This window comes from Python bivittatus, unplaced genomic scaffold (genome assembly GCF_059951505.1).
Source record: "Python bivittatus isolate LINGU-HERP-01145 unplaced genomic scaffold, Pbiv_v1 ctg000210_np1212, whole genome shotgun sequence".
Classification (NCBI taxonomy): Eukaryota; Metazoa; Chordata; class Lepidosauria; order Squamata; family Pythonidae; genus Python; species Python bivittatus.
The window spans coordinates 2,723,605-2,742,584 of NW_028277053.1; the positions used below are offsets into that span (position 1 = coordinate 2,723,605).

The 18,980-nt window shown below is 42.4% G+C and overlaps 1 protein-coding gene across 1 annotated transcript in view; it reads right to left on the reverse strand.

Moving 5' to 3' along the window:
• Nucleotides 1–3,159: 3,159 nt before the first annotated feature.
• The window catches only part of IGF1R (insulin like growth factor 1 receptor), a 180,122-nt gene continuing 164,301 nt past the window's right edge, over nucleotides 3,160–18,980 (reverse strand). The window contains exons 20-21 of the mRNA XM_088139185.1: nucleotides 16,374–16,508; nucleotides 3,160–12,105 (exon numbers count right to left, since the gene is read on the reverse strand). Of these exons, the coding sequence (XP_087995311.1) occupies nucleotides 11,739–12,105; nucleotides 16,374–16,508 (502 nt within the window). The 3' untranslated portion in view covers nucleotides 3,160–11,738. The remainder of the gene's footprint in view (nucleotides 12,106–16,373; nucleotides 16,509–18,980) is intronic.

An 18,980-nucleotide genomic window follows, 5' to 3' on the forward strand; every position in this document is an offset into this window, starting at 1 on the left:
AGTGGAGGAAGTGCCATGGCAAGACAAGTCCCTGCATGGGATGTACCATCGACAGATAGCTGAGGTGGCTGACATTGGGAAATCCTATAAGTGGCTGGAAAGGGCTGGACTAAAAGACAGCACTGAGGCACTGATCATAGCAGCACAAGAACAGGCACTAAGCACCAGATCCATAGAAGCGGGGTCTACCACACTAGACAGGACCCAAGGTGCAGATTGTGCAAAGAGGCCTCAGAGACAGTCCAACACATAGTGGCAGGGTGTAAGATGCAGGCAGGAACAGCATACACTGAACGGCACAACCAAGGAGCTGGCATTGTGTACAGGAACATCTGCAGAGCGTATGAGCTAGACCCCCCCAAGTCCAGATGGGAGATTCCACAGAAGGTCGTGGAGAATAACAGGGCTAAGATCCTGTGGGACTTCCAGATCCAGACGTACTGGACGTACAGGCAGGTACTGGCCAATCAACCAGACATCATGGTAGTAGGCAAAGACCAGAAGACAGCGATAGTGATAGATGTAGCAGTGCCAAGTGACAGCAACATCAGGAAGAAGGAGCATGAGAAGCTGGAGAAGCACCAGGGCCTGAAGAGGAACTAGAGAGGATGTGGAAAGGAAAGGCCAAAGTGATCCCAGTGGTGGTAGGAGCACTCGGGGCTGTGACTCCTAAGCTGGGCGAGGGGCTCCAGCAGATCCAGGAACAATATCTGAGCTCTCAGTCCAGAAGAGTGCAGGGCTAGGAACAGCTCAGATCGTGCGCAGAACCCTCCAACTCCCAGGCCTCTGGTAGACGACCCGAGATTGAGGAAGACACGTACCACCCGTAGGGGTGAGAGGGGAATTTTTAGATAGTGTTTAGTTTACTGTAGCTTAGTCCAAAGTAAAAAAAAAAAAAAAGGATGTCTTTGTGGAACTTCATTACCTTTTCCATCGTCTGTTGGACGTTGTAGAGAGAGGCAGAAATAATGTTGAAGGGCTATTAAAAAAAGAGACCAGACACTACACTCAGCTCTGGGAAAACAGTAAGAAAGCAAATTAAATCAACCCCACCATGAATCTGTATGATGTAAGAGAGGAGAAGGAAACTGAGGGCGATTTTCAAGACTGTTAGGAAACTCCACTACAAATAGTCTTTGTGGAGTCTTGTTGACCTGCCCGCCTTATAGGGCTGATAGGTGTCGAGTATGTGATCTCAAGTGCCCACTTCTGTATCCTTCTGATATGTAGGACGCTTCTTCTGGAAGTCTGGATTGCAAAGTTGTACATATGAGAAGCAATTGTTTGACCCTTCTGTAGCAAGTGTTCTGTGTTCTGTTTGGAGTACACCAACCTTTTCCAGACTCCTAGTCTCTGCTGTTTCCCACACCTGCTACCCAACTGCAACTAGCATCTTACTTGCAACATCTGGCAAGGATTGAAACCCTTTGGGATGGGGGAGCTGTGATTTAGCAATCTTTGGAAGATGGCATGTTCTCTCCCCATTTCAATGCTTCTTGCAACTTCTCAGTCACATCACGCTGATGACCACCACAGCACATTTTACTTCTGGCTAGTCTTGAAAAGCGTCTGAAGGCTGCCATAGCAGTCGCTAGGTAGCCAAGTGGCTCAGAGCATCAGAATCATAGTATTCTACTTAAAAAACAAACAGTAGCTGTCAGAATGTTTCCTGAGCTTCAGCTCATTCGTTTAAACATGGATGAAGAAGCTTTCGCACTCCTGGTATTACTGAACTGCACCTTTCAGTATCTCAACCACTTTTGCCTCTGCTGAGATTCCAACCTGGTCGGTCAGTCAGTCAGTCAGTCAGTCAGTCAGTCAGTCAGTCATGCATTCATTCATGCATTCATTCATTCATTCATTCACACCACACACACACATATATATATGTGGTGTGTGTGTGTATATGTGTGTGTATGTATGGGTATACATGTAGTAACTTATACAAAACAAACAAGAACAGGTAGAAAATAAGAAATAGAGAGACAAGAAATTAGAAAATACAATTGAGCCTTCCGCCCTTCCATTGAGTACCTATCATCTTAATTTTTTCCCCAACCTCTTCCTCTCCTTTTTAATCCCCAAATATTCATTTTTTTTCTTCTTTCAACAAAAAGTCCATATAAGGTTTCCAGTCTTTCAAAAAAGTTTTCATCGCTTTTTCTCTGACCGAACTGGCCAGCTTTGTCATTTCTGCCAGCTCAGTTAATTTTATAATCCAATCTTCCGCTGTAGGGATTTCATTGCTTTTCCAACTTTCTGCATGCAATAATCGTGCCACAATGCTCAAGCCTGTTTTACGCTTCTGGCAGCTTTACGACTTCTGATGCAACATAATCGAGCAAATAATTAATGTCAAGACAGAGATAGTAGGCAAGTAGATGTAATGAAACCTAAAATGTGTCTTTTTCCATCTTGCAGTTATATCTCTGATTATAAAAGGGCGACGGGGGTAAATTATGTTACTACCATTCAAAAGAAACTCTGAAAACACACTGCATTGCATACCCATGTGCCGATTTAAACTTCCCACGTGAAATGAAAGAAAACTGTGCTTTCCAACAGTGGAATGTTATGGCCGCAATGGATGTTACTAATGGTGTGGGTTGGAGGTAAGCATTTAAATCAGGGTTCCTCAACCTCAGCGACTTTAAGACGGGTGGACTTCAACTCCCAGAATTCCGCAGCCAGCATGGCTGGCTGGGGAATTCTGGGAGTTGAAGTCCATCCGTCTTAAAGTCGCTGAGGTTGAGGAACCCTGGTTTAAATCAGTGTTTCTCAAACTCGGCAACTTTAAGACGTGTGGACTTCAACTCCCAGGATTCTGGCCAGGGAATTCTGGGAGTTGAAGTCCACCCGTCTTAAAGTTGCCAAGATTGAGAAACTCTGATCTAAACACTCCTTTCATATGGTGAAGCGTATCAAAAGTTTAAATAGATATGGGAAACGGCGAGTATAAAGCTAAATGACTTTTTAAAAAGGGAACTAACCGACTTTCAGGAGATTAATTACTGGGTATTCTAAACTCAAGACTTAATGATTGGCCAAACGGGATAAGAAAACTTCTGGAAAAAAATAACGAAACTTTTTATATTCCAGCCTCTTGGATATTTGTAGTATTCTCTGTACCATGAACAAGAACAACGCAATAGTCATAAATACATACAGAATCCTTTTTATTTAACTTAATCATGTAGTACTGTAACTACTAGAAAAAAGCAGAGTAAGAGAAATTAAAGGAGCCTCAGCATCAGCCATTCAAAATAGACAAAGGTTCTTTTTTTTTTTTCATAATGTAAAGAATCCAGAGTATATCGCAACAGGAATAAATTCTTACAACAGAATATACAAAAACATTGATCTTTTTTCCATCATCTACTGATTCATTTTAATATAAACACAGGAATTTCTTTAGGAATAATTTATACACAGCAAGTCTTCCTGTAATAAATTGGCATGTTATTTGTTTTATTCATTTTTTATTTTTTAAAAAAGTTTATATTTTAAACAAGGTAAGTTGGAAAATCTATTTGTAAATGCATTCAGTTCCTTAGCACTTTCGAGTCTTTGTGGGGGTGGGGGTGGGTTGCTTTTTAACTTTTTATTTATCTTTTATTTCATTTTTGTCCCAGAGATAGAAGATCTCTGGCCAGTCCTTTCTTTTCAAACCTCACTGGTTTAGAAAACAGAAAATCGTTTTTAAAAAGTAACAAAACCACTCAGAATCGTTTAAGCAGAGGGGGGAGAGCTTTACTTCTGAGAAAAATATATATATATATAATCTTCAGTATTTTTGTTTAAATAATTATAATAAATAGGGACCTTTGATGGTCTTTTAAAAGAAAGCTTTAATGTTGTTAAATATCTACATAAACTGTATAGGCGCGCTTCTGAATCACCTTTCATTTGCACAGAGCTGAGAAAGAATGGATCAACAGTGTCCTCTTTCCATGCGATGATCAACGTTAGGAGTGACATTTTCCTATGCCACGGCGATGCAATCAGGTCCTTCAACCTAAGTCACGAGAAAGCAAGCAGGCAAGCAGAATTCCAGTCTCAAACACATTTACTTGGAAGTAAACTCCCCCGCTTTCAGTGTTAATCTAATTCCGAGGAAATGTGCTTAGAATTAGAGACCGCTAAGCAGGAATACCCATTCCGTTTTCTTAACCAGTGAGGTTCCTTCCCCAACCTGCACCCACACGTTAACTGTGAAATAACTAATTGATGATCCCACCTATCCAGACATCTCTGGCAGGCCAGGTTACTGAAGATACAGAACACATTCTGGGTTTATGGGGTACACAGGGCAACAAATGAGCCGTGATCTAGAAGCGGGTACAGGATCCTTTTTTCTTTTTCTGGCATATTGTGAAGGTAACTAGTAACACCAGCATCCTTAAAAAGAAAAACCACGCACACTGAAAAGTGCCCTTAAATGATTGTTAGCGTTTATAAACTACAAACATTTTTATAAAAACTACTCTCTAGTCTTGCAAAATGTAGTGAAATATGTAATTAGTTTCTGTAAACCAGATCTTTGTCAACTGACTACCCGTAATCTACTGGACTGAAGAGCCCGAGTGAAAATGCTAATGGATTGCTAGTCAACGGAAAGGATACAGAATTCAAAGATGACAATCACACACTTGTATGCACTCATCCCACCTACATGGGTAACAAAGCCACCTGGAACTTGCACAACACTTAATTATGGCCGGGTGGCCCTAATCCGTCCCTTACATACGTGGATGGAGCTGAGTGTCTCAGCAAGCGTTTCTCCCATAGACTCCAATGGGAGTTACTTTCCATTAAGATGCGTAAGGAAGCCTGTGTGCATGGGAGCTCCATATGTGTATGGAGATTTGGCTCAGAGTAACTATGTTAAGAGTGAGCAGCAGTCTATATGAACTTCCACTTAGTGTATTTGATTCCACAGCAGAAACGCTCCAGAACTAGACTTCTGTCTGGCAAGTTCCAAATTAGATAGGAATCCTGGCCACCGATGTTCTCATACTTGTAAATACACTCAACTTCAGTCAACCTGTGGTTTGCAAATCAGTACTTCTGCCCCATAACTTGTTTCTTCCTTCAATTTGGATGGACCTCGTGGTTCTTAAAACCTATTAGAAGAAATGTTAAGTGCTTCAACTTGGAACCAACTGGTCTTTCAAACAGAGATATTAATTCATAATTTGTTGAACACAGCCCATTACGTTCTGTATCTTCAGCACCTCCAGAAAAAGAAAGCTCACCTTGAATGAGCATGCTCATTATTTTAGTTTATGCAAACTTTTTATTTTAAAGAAGAGTGCAGTTGCACGATTAAAATCAATCACTGGGAGAGGCAATCATGACATGAACTGCAGTTGATCAAATCCTTAGCCCCATTCAGGTGTTCAAAAATCCTAGCCACAGAGCAGGGAAGGAAGGGCTGTATTCTTACCATCTTTTCCAGCTCTGATCTCCCTGGGTTGAGAAGAGGCATGTAACCATTCTCCATCTTGAGAACTTTGTATGATCAGCCAAATGAGGTCACACTTTCCCTTCAGACCTTCCCCATCAAGAAAGAAGTTAGGGAGTGGCCAGGATTGGACCAGAGCTGGGTTCACCAACATGGCACCTCTAACTTAAACAACAATTAATATTTAGAAAAAAACATTTAAATGGTTCATATTTTGAAAATCTGATTATCTTATATGGGATTTAAGCAACATTGTAAAACATATTTTTTAAAAAATGGGGGTGGGGGCATATGGTGCTTGAAAAAGTTGCTGACCCCTATGCTAGAATGTGCACCATGAATACCTGAATAGACAATGGGAATACATCTTTGACAAAATTAAATAAAAGTAACCATGAAATGTCATCAACTACTGGAATGGAGCTTTTTTATAAAATATAACTATGTAGAACATTATACCAACAACAGGAGCGTCATTCATAATACCTACAGATTGTACTAAACAACCCTCAGCGTTTCCCAGAGATCTAAACAGCAGTTCCATCTTGCAACCAGTCCTGGGACAACTGGCATTTATAGCATCACAGGCGCATCAGTGCTAACAAACTTAAATCAACTTTATGTGAAACCGTTCTTTGAAGCAGACACCATATGCAGAGGAGGAAGCCAAGCTGGAAACCAGCCTTACTGAATGCTCTGCTTGTGTGTGTCATTGCTGACCGACAAAAATGATATCAACAGCAGGTAGCGGTTCTATTTTGATACAAGAGTCCTTCCTCTGAAACCAAACCACATTCTGCAAATCACTGAAGTAGCCAAGGGACTAAGACCATTTTTTGAAGGAAGGGGCACCTCAAAAACTAGACTGAATAGGAGTTGTGTTCTTCAGTGCAGGGCCATTGAAATTTAACAAACATCACTGGGTAGCATCCATGCAAAGGCTTTAAAAACAAAATACAATCAATTTTAATTGGCCTCCTTACAGGACCATTAGAGGACAGCTACCGAGCGACCGACAATTGAAAAGGAAAGGAACTGAAAGCTGTAAACTTTCTACACCAGCCTTCCGAAACTAATGGTCTTCTGATGGTACTATCTAAACCAGCTTTCCAAAACTGATGGTCTTTGATATCATATTTAACTCCCATAATCCCAAGCCAGTACAACTATTGGTTACCCCCTGCCCCATCTCAGCAAGATTATATACAAAGGTATAAAAATGGGCAATCCACGCAAACAAAGTTGGATCCTCCCCTAGAAGTTAAAAGTCAGAACTAGTCTTAAGTTTCTAATAAATATGTATGCTGTAGAGCAGTGCTTCTCAACCTTGGCAACTTTAGGATGGGTGGACTTCAACTCCCAGAATTCCCCAGCCAGCCATGCTGGCTGGGGAATTCTGGGAGTTGAAGCCCATCCATCTTATAGTTGTCAAGCTTGAGAAACACTGCTGTAGAGAATATGATAGAAGATACACCTTCTTCTCATAACGCAAGAACTCTGAATCACCCAGTGCAATAGACTGGTAACAGATCCAAGTCCTTGGATTGGATGCTGCTATAAAAAGTGGTTTACAGAGAATCCATGGCTGTAAACCAGGGAAGTTAAGCAAGGGGTGTGTGTGTGTGTGTGTTTTGCAATCTGGCATCTTTCAGTTGGGTTGGACTACAATTTCCATCATCTCCAGCCTGCGTGAGCTTGGCCATTTGAGCCAAGCATGATGACCCTTGTTCTAGGTTGCACACAATGAACACCAACGAGCATCACTTGTTAATTGCAGACTGGGAACCCTGTTACCCCCAAGTATTGGGAGCATCTGGGGGAAGGGGGCACATTGTTTGAATCAGGAACGTAGAATAGGCGGAGGCTTGGTTGGACTCAGAAAGGCAATTTTCAGATTTTCTTGAACACATGGAACAGTTTATCCAACTTTCTGATCCCCTTGGTGAAGCCAATTCAGTCCTATGCTGGATCATTACATCCAGTGACTGAGGTTGTATCATTCTAATTCAAACCCATCAAGAACTAAACTAAATTCTCCATCTCTTACAAACCCTGCAGAAAACTGCAGCCTTGTGCCCAATATCAAGCCAACGTTATTTGTTTGACATGCATAGACGGGTTCACTATCAACAGAAAGACTGTATGAAAAAAGCCAGGTAGATAATGTAATCTGAAACAACACACAGAAAGATTCCAATACAAAAAAGATCTGTGGAAACCAACACGGGTATTAAAAAATTATGAATGCAGAACACTGGTAGAATTGAGGTGGTTTGATTCAGGTGGGCTGACCTATTGCATATGCCCACTTGTTAAATCACAGGACTGCCTTACCTCTGAATGCTTATGAAATGTATGTTTAGATGGGCATTACAATGTTGGTGTTCTCTCTTAATATTTTAAACCACCTGCATACAACTAAAAGTAATAACATGGACAGTTTAGGAAAAAAAAATCCTCTTAAACCAGTTGAAAGATCTGAAGATCTAATCAGGAGATTAGTATGTGCAAGAGAGGAGAGGCCACCACTGAAGCCACAAAAAAATCACCTGAAAGAAGACAAGGACATCAAGCAAAAGCTAGCCAGGATATCGGGGATCTGCTCCCTACCCAACCCTTTTTAAAAACAAGCATGACTTCCATCTCTCTAGGGGCCAAAGGTTAACACAGCTAAGTTTTATATCATGCAGTTGAGCATGATGTTATTTCAGACCCAGCAAGCAGGTCTTCCTTCGGCTCCAGATGTGCTAAGACTGCACTTCCCAAAAGCCAGGCTGGCTGAGAATCCTGGGAGCTACAGATGCAATACAGCTGGGCGATTCCAGACTGGGGAAGGTCATCACAAGCACCGCGGGTAAGAATGGCTGCCAGAATTGAGAACTACCGCCCTACTGGCAGATCGGTTAAGCCAAAACTTGTAAGCGGGCAGTTTTGACAACTGCAAAACATAGTTTAGAGGTTCAGGAAAAACAATCCAAATGATCAGCAATTTCAGTTATGAACACAAAATATGTATTTGTGTTCATGCTATAGAGAATCAGCTCATCTTTTTCCAATCCTACACTAATTTGGTTTCAGGAAATTGTATTTTACTGGTCTGCCAAAGAACTGAAGCTACTATAGTTCATTTTTAGGTGGGTACCACTTTGTTCCAACATCTCTTTCAGGGTTTGGAGGCAGCTGAAGACCCCCAAAAGGCTTAGACCCCCTTCTCCATGTTCACATTCAACACGTGACTAGTACCTAACCAACTTGTTAACACTCCCCATTTTTAAACCCTAGAGAGCAGTTAGTTCATCCCCGAGATAACCTGTTTTCACACCACCATTCCAGAGGGCAACCCTGGGGTTTTCACCTGCCTGTTCATTTTAACTAGGCTAACAGCAGCTTTTCATTTTTATTCCAACACCAAGTGACAACTGCTTTCAATTTTCAACACACCATGGAGAGAAAAGCATTTGTGAGCGTAAAGCAGCAGCTTCTTCAAGGGATCTTTTTGTTCAGCAGTGACCTCCTTCTCTAAAACCTGGAGGATGTGTGGTTTGTGTAACAAATGAGGTTGCCAGTATTCAACAGTATATTGTCGGCTGCTGAGAAGTGTGAGATGTATATTTTTATATATACACGCAAAAAAAAAGAGTGAGGTAGATAAAATGTTTGAAAACAAAATAAAAACTGTCCTGTCATAACTCAAAGAAAAAAAAAACCCAAAAAAACCCTTATCTCAGTATTTAAAATGTATTATGGGGCATTTCTACAGTGATTTAAACTGACAGCACAAAAAATAAATAAAAAAAATCCTACATAGGATACTTTTTTTTTTCCTTTTCTTTCTTTTTTTTTTTCTTTAAAGGGGAAAATAACTAACTATGGGGAGGTGAAAAGATGGTGGGACTGTAGCTACGCAGGCAAGAAAAAGAAAGCACTACAAACGTAACTTTATCTCCAGTCACAATCGAGCAGTTTATATTTTAATTCTTTGTTCTTACTCAAACACAAAACCCCCAGCCAAAGAAAAGGGGGGGGGGAGGGGAATCAATATTTCCAACCTAGAACAAACCTTCCTCTGCTGTCAGATTTTTTTGGTTTAATCGGTGCTAGATTAATGTCCATGTCAGACTACAGGTGGATGAACCAGGATGAACGCCCCTCGCGTTCTCCTCTTTCTCAACGAAACCCATGCGACACACGTAATATGGTTCCACCTCCCACCACTTCCCCCGCTTCTGGCCATCCACCACGTCCTTATTTTGGAAACAGCAGGGGCCAAAGCCCAGCCCAAAATCAGAGGAAAGTTCAGTGGCCTTGTAAAATCACCGCTGGTGGAGAGCAAAACATGTGTTGTTCATAGGATGGAAGGGTTTAATGTTGGGAAGGAAGAGTGATTTCAAAGGCTGCACCCAACCATACATACATCTGATGTACTGGGGTGTGTGTGGCTATTGCGCGAGACCACCAATGCTGACAAGGGCCAAAGGAAAAAAGGGGTGAGGCAATCCCACACTGATAAGAGTAGAAGAACATACTAAATAATTAACTTTTTCTTTTTTTTTCCTGACCTGAGTTTCCATCCTACCTTGCGCTGTAACAGACATGGGCACTGTATGGGCAAAGGGTGAGGATGGTTGTTAAAGAGGGCAATACATACCAGGCATGAGTGTAGATTGGCAATGTACGTCTCCCCCATCAGCCCCACCAAGAGTGCTTTAGCCCAAACAGATGGTAGCATATATTTAAAAACAAAAACAAACCAACAAAAAAGAAAAAAAGAAAGAACAGAAAGGAGAAGACAGAAAAGGAGAGAAAGAAAAAAAAAATCCAGGAAAATCTTTAAAAAGTGTTAAACAATTGATGGCAAATCATGATTTCAGATACGGCGGTTTGAGAAAGAGGCGGCAGGCGAAGATTAGAAGTTCCACATTATAGTACAAAGCATAAGAAATTCATCGGGGATGGAAGGGTAGGAAGGGGGAAAGAGGGTAGACCTGAAGATTTTTTCATAGATTAAATCCACAAAGATAAAGAACAAAAAAATAGCAGCTTTTTTTTTTCTGTACAGACATATAGATGAGTATCTGAACTGTAAAAAAGTTATAAAAGTGACACGAAGAGACAATGTGTATGCAAATGAGCCATGGTCTAACATAGAACTGCAAGACCCTTTGAAGTCTTAATAACAGAGAAAAAAGGTCATCAAAGTGTTAGATGCCTGAATCCGTTTAATTGGCTATTCTTCTCCCAGTTTAGTGTTTCTCTAAGTTTTTTCTCTTCCCCGCAAGCCTGCCAAGGACCAGAAGAAATCACTCACGGCAATCCCTCCTGTTTTGTCTGTCTGTATTTCCATTCTGGAGTGCTGTGCTGAATTTCTGCCCGAGATACGTCTCTCCCCCGCCCTCTCACTTGGCTCGTCCATGCCAGTTTCGTCCAGAATGTAAGGATGGGCTGTTTATTCAACTCCATCCCTTATGTTCTCAACCATGTTAAAAAAAAAAAAAAAGAGCAGGTTTTTGTCCAGTCAAAAGAACATTTTTTTTGAACTTTTTAAAAATGCCAGTGTACGATAGGAGTGTATTGGTCTGTATGCTGTTTCAATGGAGCATATGATTATTTACTCCCTCCATGCCTACAAAAAACCAAAACAAGAAAAAACCCTAAAAGAAAGTTCTTTTGGGCAAAATTTGGCAGCGCTGGAAAAAGAATGACCCTTCCGTCTTTTATGTGATCCTAAAAAATTTAAGGAATAAGAGTAAAAATCCAGTCTTTTTGTTTTTATAACAACCTACAGTGTTAGGCAGGTGCTTGCAAGGGAAACAGGAGAGCTGGTTGGCCTGCAATTTTCTTGGATATAATTTTAAGAAAAAAAGTGTCATATAGTTGAACTTCACACAGACATGTTTCCCATTATGAAGCAGAGAGAAAGAAGAGAAAAGGGAGACACACATCAGATTCTCAAGTTTTTCTGTTGCTATTAAGTGTTAATATTAAAAGTTTTAGAAGGCTGACTGTGCCCCACATACAGAGTTCTTTTGCTTGAAACAATCTTCTGCTTGCATATTGAAAAAAAAAAAGGAAAACAAAAAGTTATTTCAACTTCTAATCGAAGAGAGGATTCTCCTGTGTGCAGTTATGACAGTTCTTGAAGATCCACTGAGGTACAGTTGGCTTTTGAATTTATTGTTATTTTCTTCCTTGCTTCATTTGCTCTCTTTCCTCCCACCCCACCCCCTTCGGATGCACGAGCATGTATGCATTTGCAAAAACCTGTTTCTCAGGGTCAGCAGGCTGAAGACTGCGGTAAAGGCAAAGCTCGTTCGTTCTTGCGCCCCCCGTTCATATGGGCGTACGACTGCCTCTCTTCAAAGCTGGCCCGCAGGACCACCACGCCTGGGCCGTTCTCGGCTTTGTGTCCTGAGTGTTTATCAGAAGGCTGGAGGGCGGAGGAAGGATCTAAAGGAATGCTCTCCATGTTCTCGGCCTCCAAGTCCAGCTCTTCGGTGTCGGGAGGCTTGTTCTCATCACTATAGAAGAAGGAGACCTCTTTGAAGGCTGGATCCAGCTCGTCCTTAATGCTACCAATGATCTCCAGGAAAGAGGGTCTCATCTTCGGGTTGTACTGCCAGCACATACGCATCAATTCGAAACTGGGAAGAGAGGAGAGGAAAGCAGACATTGAGAAGGACTGAATCTAGCTCTTGGTCAGCAGAGAATGTTGGTTTCATGACACTGAAGATCATTTGATGGGACAGCATGCAAATATGGTCAACTTCTGCTTTGGGTGGGAAAACGTACACACTGAATTATACCCTTTAAGACAAAAAAGGGATGGTTAAAGTTGACTCCCCATTCCCAACTAGCCTTGCTTGGCCTGGCATCCTTTGGCTATGGTGGCTGAGAGTTACCTACCCAATGTATCTGCAGGGCACCAGAGTAAGGAAGGATGCCAAGAACTTGCTACCTTCAAATACTGTTGATCCGATCAAAACGATCCAGATACCAGAATCAGGATTGCTCTAAGGCAAGGAATTGAGTACATACAGGTGTAAAGCAGCAGGCGAACAACTGTGTATGACAGTGTAGTTTCCTAAGCTGGTCAACTTCTATATTTCAGAGTTCTCCAACCATCATGGCGACTGCTGAGATTTCTGAGAGTTGAAGCCCACATGTCTAAAAGTTGCCCAGCTTGGAAACACCCGTGTATATTTATCACGCTGTGTGTCCTATGCATCCAGGCCAATTATTTCAATGCAATTATTTCCAAAGGATGGAAACAGAGAAGAATCACTGGCTTTCTTCCTAACACTGCCACCATGAACCATATTTTTGTATATAGTTAATAACTAACCCTTCATAAGCCAACTTAATTTAGAGCAGTGTTTCTCAACCTTGGCTGCTTTAAGCTGTGTGGACTTCAACTCCCACAATTCCCCAGCCAGCCATGTTCAGAAGGTGTCCATTCACTATGATCTGCCCAGGGTCCCCCACAGGAATAAAAACAGTTCAGCAAAACAATGGTTAGAGATTACAGATGGAAATACCACAATGCAGGAATGACAGAACATTGCAAAAATGGTAACACTGACCTGTCTAAGGAGAAGACAATAACTACATTCATCAATGATTGGAAACTGTTTATGGACTTTTTGCTAAAAATGGGGGGAAAAGGAACTTCTGATGTATGGGTTTGATGATTAGAACGGGTAAAATATGGAAAGAAGGGAGTGACGATGTAATTTTAAAGAGAGGATAAAGTATAAATGCTTTTATAATTGTGGTAAAGAAGATCAGAAGCTGCTCCTTCATATTTTTCCCTTCCCTTCCCTTCTTCTTTTTATCTATCCACCATTTTTCTTACTTTCCCCCCCTAAGTTTGCATTGCTTTTATTCTGTAAAGAATTCTCAATAAACATTCATTAGCAAAAAAAAAAAGATCTGTAATCCAGATCTGAGGTGTAGCAAACTTGATGGACGCCACTAGGTTTGGAGACAAACATTACAGCCAGCAACCCCCAGGGAGGTTACAAAGCCACACCAATTTAAGTGGTAGCACAACGCTGTCCCCCTTCTTAAAGGCAAAACAAGGTTTCATGGATGTTGGGTTTTATTCCACCTTCCCTTATGTGAGAGTCGCCAGCCTGTAGCAACAATCAGGGCTCCCTGCTGAGTCCTCCCAGCCCGTTTCGGTCACTTCCCTGGCTGACTTCTCTGCCTCTGACTAAAAGCACCAGCTGGGACCAAGGACAGGGGATATCAGCGCTTCGCCCAGTTGCTTGAAGGGAACTGTGGAGGAGGTGCCACAAAAGGCCAGCGGGACATGCGTGCCAGCAAGCCCATGTGACACTTCCTTGAAGCCACTCCACTGCTTCCCCCTAAAAGGAAGTTTTCCTTACCCGGTGGGTTAGAAGGCCTTGTTTACAGGGCCTTGGACACAGAACGCTCTTCCAGAAATGGAGGAAGGGAGACGTTTGTAAACCGAGGGAGCTATTCTGCTCCCATCACGAGGAAGGAATGAAAACACTCTTCTAACAGCACCCTCCTTGCGCATGCTGCATTCAAAACCAGGTCTCAGCTGCTGCTGCTGCTGCTGCTGCTGCTGCCCTTTGATTTCTGGCCAGACAGTCTCCAAACCTCTCCTGGTCCCGCGTGGATTCACTGCCAACCTTCGTCCTAAGCAAGAAGGTGGTGGCATTGCTCCACGGGAGGAGAAGTGCACCGTGGGGCCTCGTTCTTGGGAATTTTTTCTTTTTAAAGTATACTTGCTTTGTATTCAGCACTGGGCTTCCTGGGGTGTTTTTGCTTCAGCTGATTGTTTTAACAGAACTTTTATATGTTCATAATGACCTTGCATGCATGTATGTGCGTGTGCACCAGTGAGGCCATGAAAAGTGGTTCCTAATTGAATGAATGAAGAAGGAAGGGCAGAACAACATGGTTCTTAGCCAATGCGCTGCCTGGAAGCTGAATTCCAACATATCTGGAGGGGCCAGGTCAGGAAAACAGCTTCAACAGCTATTTACTGGGGCAGAAATGGGATGGACTGTAATCGGTCACTTGCAGAAAGGGGCTGCTGGAAGCTTAGCCAGCCATTGAGAGTAATTTGATAAACTTAAGGGGGGGGGGAAGAAACTCAATTCCTTCATCCAAGAATCCTATCAATTTATACCTATTAGCCATTCCCTGTTAAACAGCAGTTAAATGCTATCCTCAGACCAATCCCCCACCCTAATGACCAAGGTTTATACTTCATTTCACTCTCAATTGCTGGGGGGGGGGGGAAGGGGAAGAGGGGCTGTCTTGCTTTATTAATAATACTCTTCCCCATCAAAATAATGAATTACTATTCAAAGTATGAAGAATGAAAATTGGAGCCAGTTGGGTCTAGGGGTGAAGGCTCCAGGCTAGAAAGCAGGAGACGGTGAGTTCTGGTCCCACTTGAGGGACGAAAGCTGACTGGGTGACTTTGGGCCAGTCCCTCTCTCTCATCCCAGCCCACCTCGCAGGGCGGTGGTTGTGGAGGAAAAAGGAGACTACTTTGTTTGCTGCCTTGAGTTATTTATAAAGAAGAATAAAGGTGGGATCTAAAATAATCTAAAACGAAAGACAACGAAAATGGGAAATCTTTTCTGTTTTGCAGATCTGCCCCTCCACGCCCCTTCCCCCCCCTCCCTCTGGGCTGGCCTTGCTCAACGCTTCCCCCTGTGCCGAGAGCCACATTTCAAAGCTGGGCAGAGATTTCCCATCTTAAAAAGTAAGGTAGGGAATCCAGTTCCTTAGCAACGTCCAACAGCCGCCTCCTTTTGCCCGAGTCTCCCCGCTTGCAAGCAGCAAAACAAGGCCGAGCTGTTACCTGATACCAGTCCAAGCCCTTTGGCTAAATAAGCTCTTTTCCTGAGAATCCCAAACAGCTGAGGCCCCTGAAGCAGTTTGCATCTCGCAGGCGGGCCTCCGACCAAAAAAAGAAAATTAAAAAAAAAAGCACAGGAAAACAGAGCAGTTCCTTCCAGAAAGCCATTATTCCAACAAGCTCCCTATGCCTTAACCCAAAGCCCGCTGGGTTGCAAAGGATCCTAAAGCTTTGAAGCAATTTGTACGTGAGGCTCCCCCCTTGAATTCAAAAGATAATGCCCCTGTTTGATAGGAACAAGCCTTTATAACCATGTTTCTCAACCTTGGCCACTTTAAGATGGGTGGGCTTCAACTCCCAGAATTCCCCAGCCAGCCAGGCTGGCTGGGGAATTCAGGGAGTTGAAGCCCACCCATATTTAAGTGGCCAAGGTTGAGAAACACTGCTTTACAATGGGGTCCTTCTCTTCTTGGCAACCTGGAAGTTTCCAGTTGAAGATTCAAGCCAGGATCGTAAAACAAATCCTATGTTAAGATCCTTGTCTTGTTTCCAAAATGGGATCTATGGTTTTGAATTTTACACGCAAGGGAAAATCTGTCGGGAAAGACGAGACAAGGCAGAGGATACTTTCTGATCGCTGAAATCACTTGGTCTCCCCTTTTATAAAATCAGGAGATGAACTGCAAAGCTAGTGCTACTGAAACAGCATTTCATGCCTACCGTTGCTCTTCCACCATCAAGAGCAGAACATGGGAGGAGCTTTGAGTCTACAGGTCGCTCCAGATTAAAAAAACCCTTTATATCTAGAAAAGCCAGGTCAAATCCTGACACGTAAACATGCACTTTCAAACCACAGCACTGGATGAGTTAATTTCATGGGCAACTATGGTCCCCCCAAATAAAATAAAAACGTCACTTCCTCAGTTTGCAAAGATGCGAGGGCCTGCTTTTCTTTTCCCCTCCCACTGCACGCACGTCCATGCAGCAAGCAGGATTCATAGCGGTCAGGTGAAGAGAATAAGATAGGCAAAGATGGTACTGCGACATAAAAGGTCTGGGTATACATACAGCATGTCCGGGCAGTTATCTGGCTTCTCCAGGAGCCCTCCCTCCATCACAAAACGAAGGACTTGCTCATTGGACATGCCTTGGTAAGGCTGCTCTGCTAAGGTGGCAATTTCCCATAAGACGACGCCAAAAGACCTGCAAGGGAAGCCAACAGGTTAAGAAACATCCCAGCCACACCAAGCAAAGGTTTCTCCAGTGCAACTCCAAAGTAAAACAGGTAGAACTAACATGAACGCATGGGCACTGGGAGGGGCGCGTGCAAGAGGCGTATGAGTCCTGCGATGACAACACCACGCAAATATAACTTATGCATTTGCATCGCAACAACTGTGTCATCTGCATCATTGTGCGCATGTTGCCATTGTGGCACCGTCATGGGTTGTTACAGGCGCAGGAACAGCTTTGCCACAAAAAAATGCAGTGTTACGTCACCAACTGGGAGAATGGCAGTATTGTAACATGAGTATAAATTACTTTGAATAACACCTGGCTAGAAAGATGGACATAAACTGAATCAATAATAACCACTGCCTTTTATGTGCTCTTAAAAACAAAACAAAACACCATAGGGCCTGATCTGGTGAAATTTAATTTGGGGTCAATTGTATAAACTACACTTTAGATAAAATAACAAACTGATTTGTTGCAAACAGACTGGAAGCTTTTATCTCCTGTCTTCATGAGGTTGCCACACTGAATCCTATTCAATTGTAAATATTTAAACACTAATAACCAAGGTAATTCCCAAATTCAGCTTTGAATGGAACACCTAAGTGTGCTTTAAGAATACTTAATTGATGTTTATTTTATTTATTGAATCTCTGGTCAGAGCCTGAAAGAAAAACACAGATACAATATAAATCAGTAAACAGAGTGCAGAAGACAGAAATAGTGGCCCAAATTCAAAATAACTGACTTTCTAAGCTCAATATGGAGAACTCAACCATCCTACCGTAAGCATCAATTAAACACAGCCCCTTCTGGTGGCAACTGCAGTGGAAGTTAGCAACTTTTGATGGAAAGTCCACCAGGAGAAAGCCCCCCCCCTTTCATTGATTTCCCCCACATAATCAAATATTCCTGTTCCAATTATTTTGGATTATATGGAGGAAAAAAGTTTAAAATACCAATGTTCCTTGTAAAACTAACCTGGTTTTTTTGGTTTATGGAATGGATTCTGGATCATATTCTATCCATTTTTCTTAATTCAACATCTTCCAGAAAACTCATGTTTCTTAAATGGCCTTCCTGTGTGGATCAGCACTGCCATTCACACCTCCCTGAGTTACGTATCAAAGGCTATTATGGAAAATTCTCAAAATACTACTGGCCAGAGTTGCGCTGGGCATACAACTCCCAGCCATGGGGAGGCTGGAGAGGCAACTGGTAGCTTTAATTGCAAACAACAATCAGAGTTGAAGCTTAACCTCTGTATTCTCAGCTCTATTCCCTCCTCAAAAGGAGTGGAAAGAAAGATATTGAGAGATGTGTTAGTTGTGATGGAAAGGAAGAGGAACTCTCAAAGTAACACTTTTACGCCCTGGAATATAGGGACTGCAAACAAATATATCTTGTACTTCTTCTTCAGGCACCCTGTTCAAAGAAAATGTGACCTTTTCTTATCCAGAAAGAAATCTGGAGTTACAAAAAGCATTGAATGCAGTGTTCCTCAACTGTGGCAACCTTAAGAAGCGTGGACTTCAACTTCCAGAATTCCCCAGCCAGCGAGCTTTAAGCTGTGTGGACTTCACAATGGCTGGGGAATTCTGGGATTTGAAGTCTACACATCTTCAAGTTGCCAAGGTTGAGAAACACTGATCTAACGGGTTGGCTCTTTCAGAAGGCATTATGTTTAGCTGCCTTTACTGTTTTGCAGAATGGAAGTTAAGTCCAGTTTTGACAAGGAAAGCCTCGGTGACAGGAAAATCCAAGGATGATTTGTACAGAAAGATCTGCCAGAAGGTAATGTTCCTGCCTAATTTATCCATTCCACAAGACCCAGATGGGCTTTTTATTCCAAGTCACGCATGCCTGTTGGGCGCAAAATATTCACAGGAATATGATATCCAGAAGGAGGCTACATCTACTGCATGGATGACTTCTCCACACGTATGGAATGTGGAGAACTGTTGGAATCAATCAATCAAATATTAGAATCAATCCTGAAGCTGCCCTGATCATAACTAGAATTTCATTACTCTGGGATCTGGATTCAAATTATCTCCTCCCACAACCTTATTTCTGCCTTGTTTATTTTTATGCCGTCAGTGGAATCCGAAATAAAAACTATGCAGCTCAGCTCCAAAGTTAGCCTTTCCAGAAGACGAGACTGCAAGTGAGCAATGGGTTCCCCCGTCCCAAGAATTCTGCAATGGGAAGCCAAAGGGTTTCCAAAATATACAAATCTATGTAAGGAGCATGCCTGCCAAGGTTGGAGCTCTAACATGCTTCTCTGGGGCTGTGGGAAAATAGCACAGAAACACAATGACACAATGTTTTAATGATTACAATTTGAAAGCTATTATATCCAGGAGTTCCATCTCAAGCTGATTTCTGGTTCTTCCTGCCACTTTTACTATAGGTCCTTATAAGAAGCCCTGCGTAAGC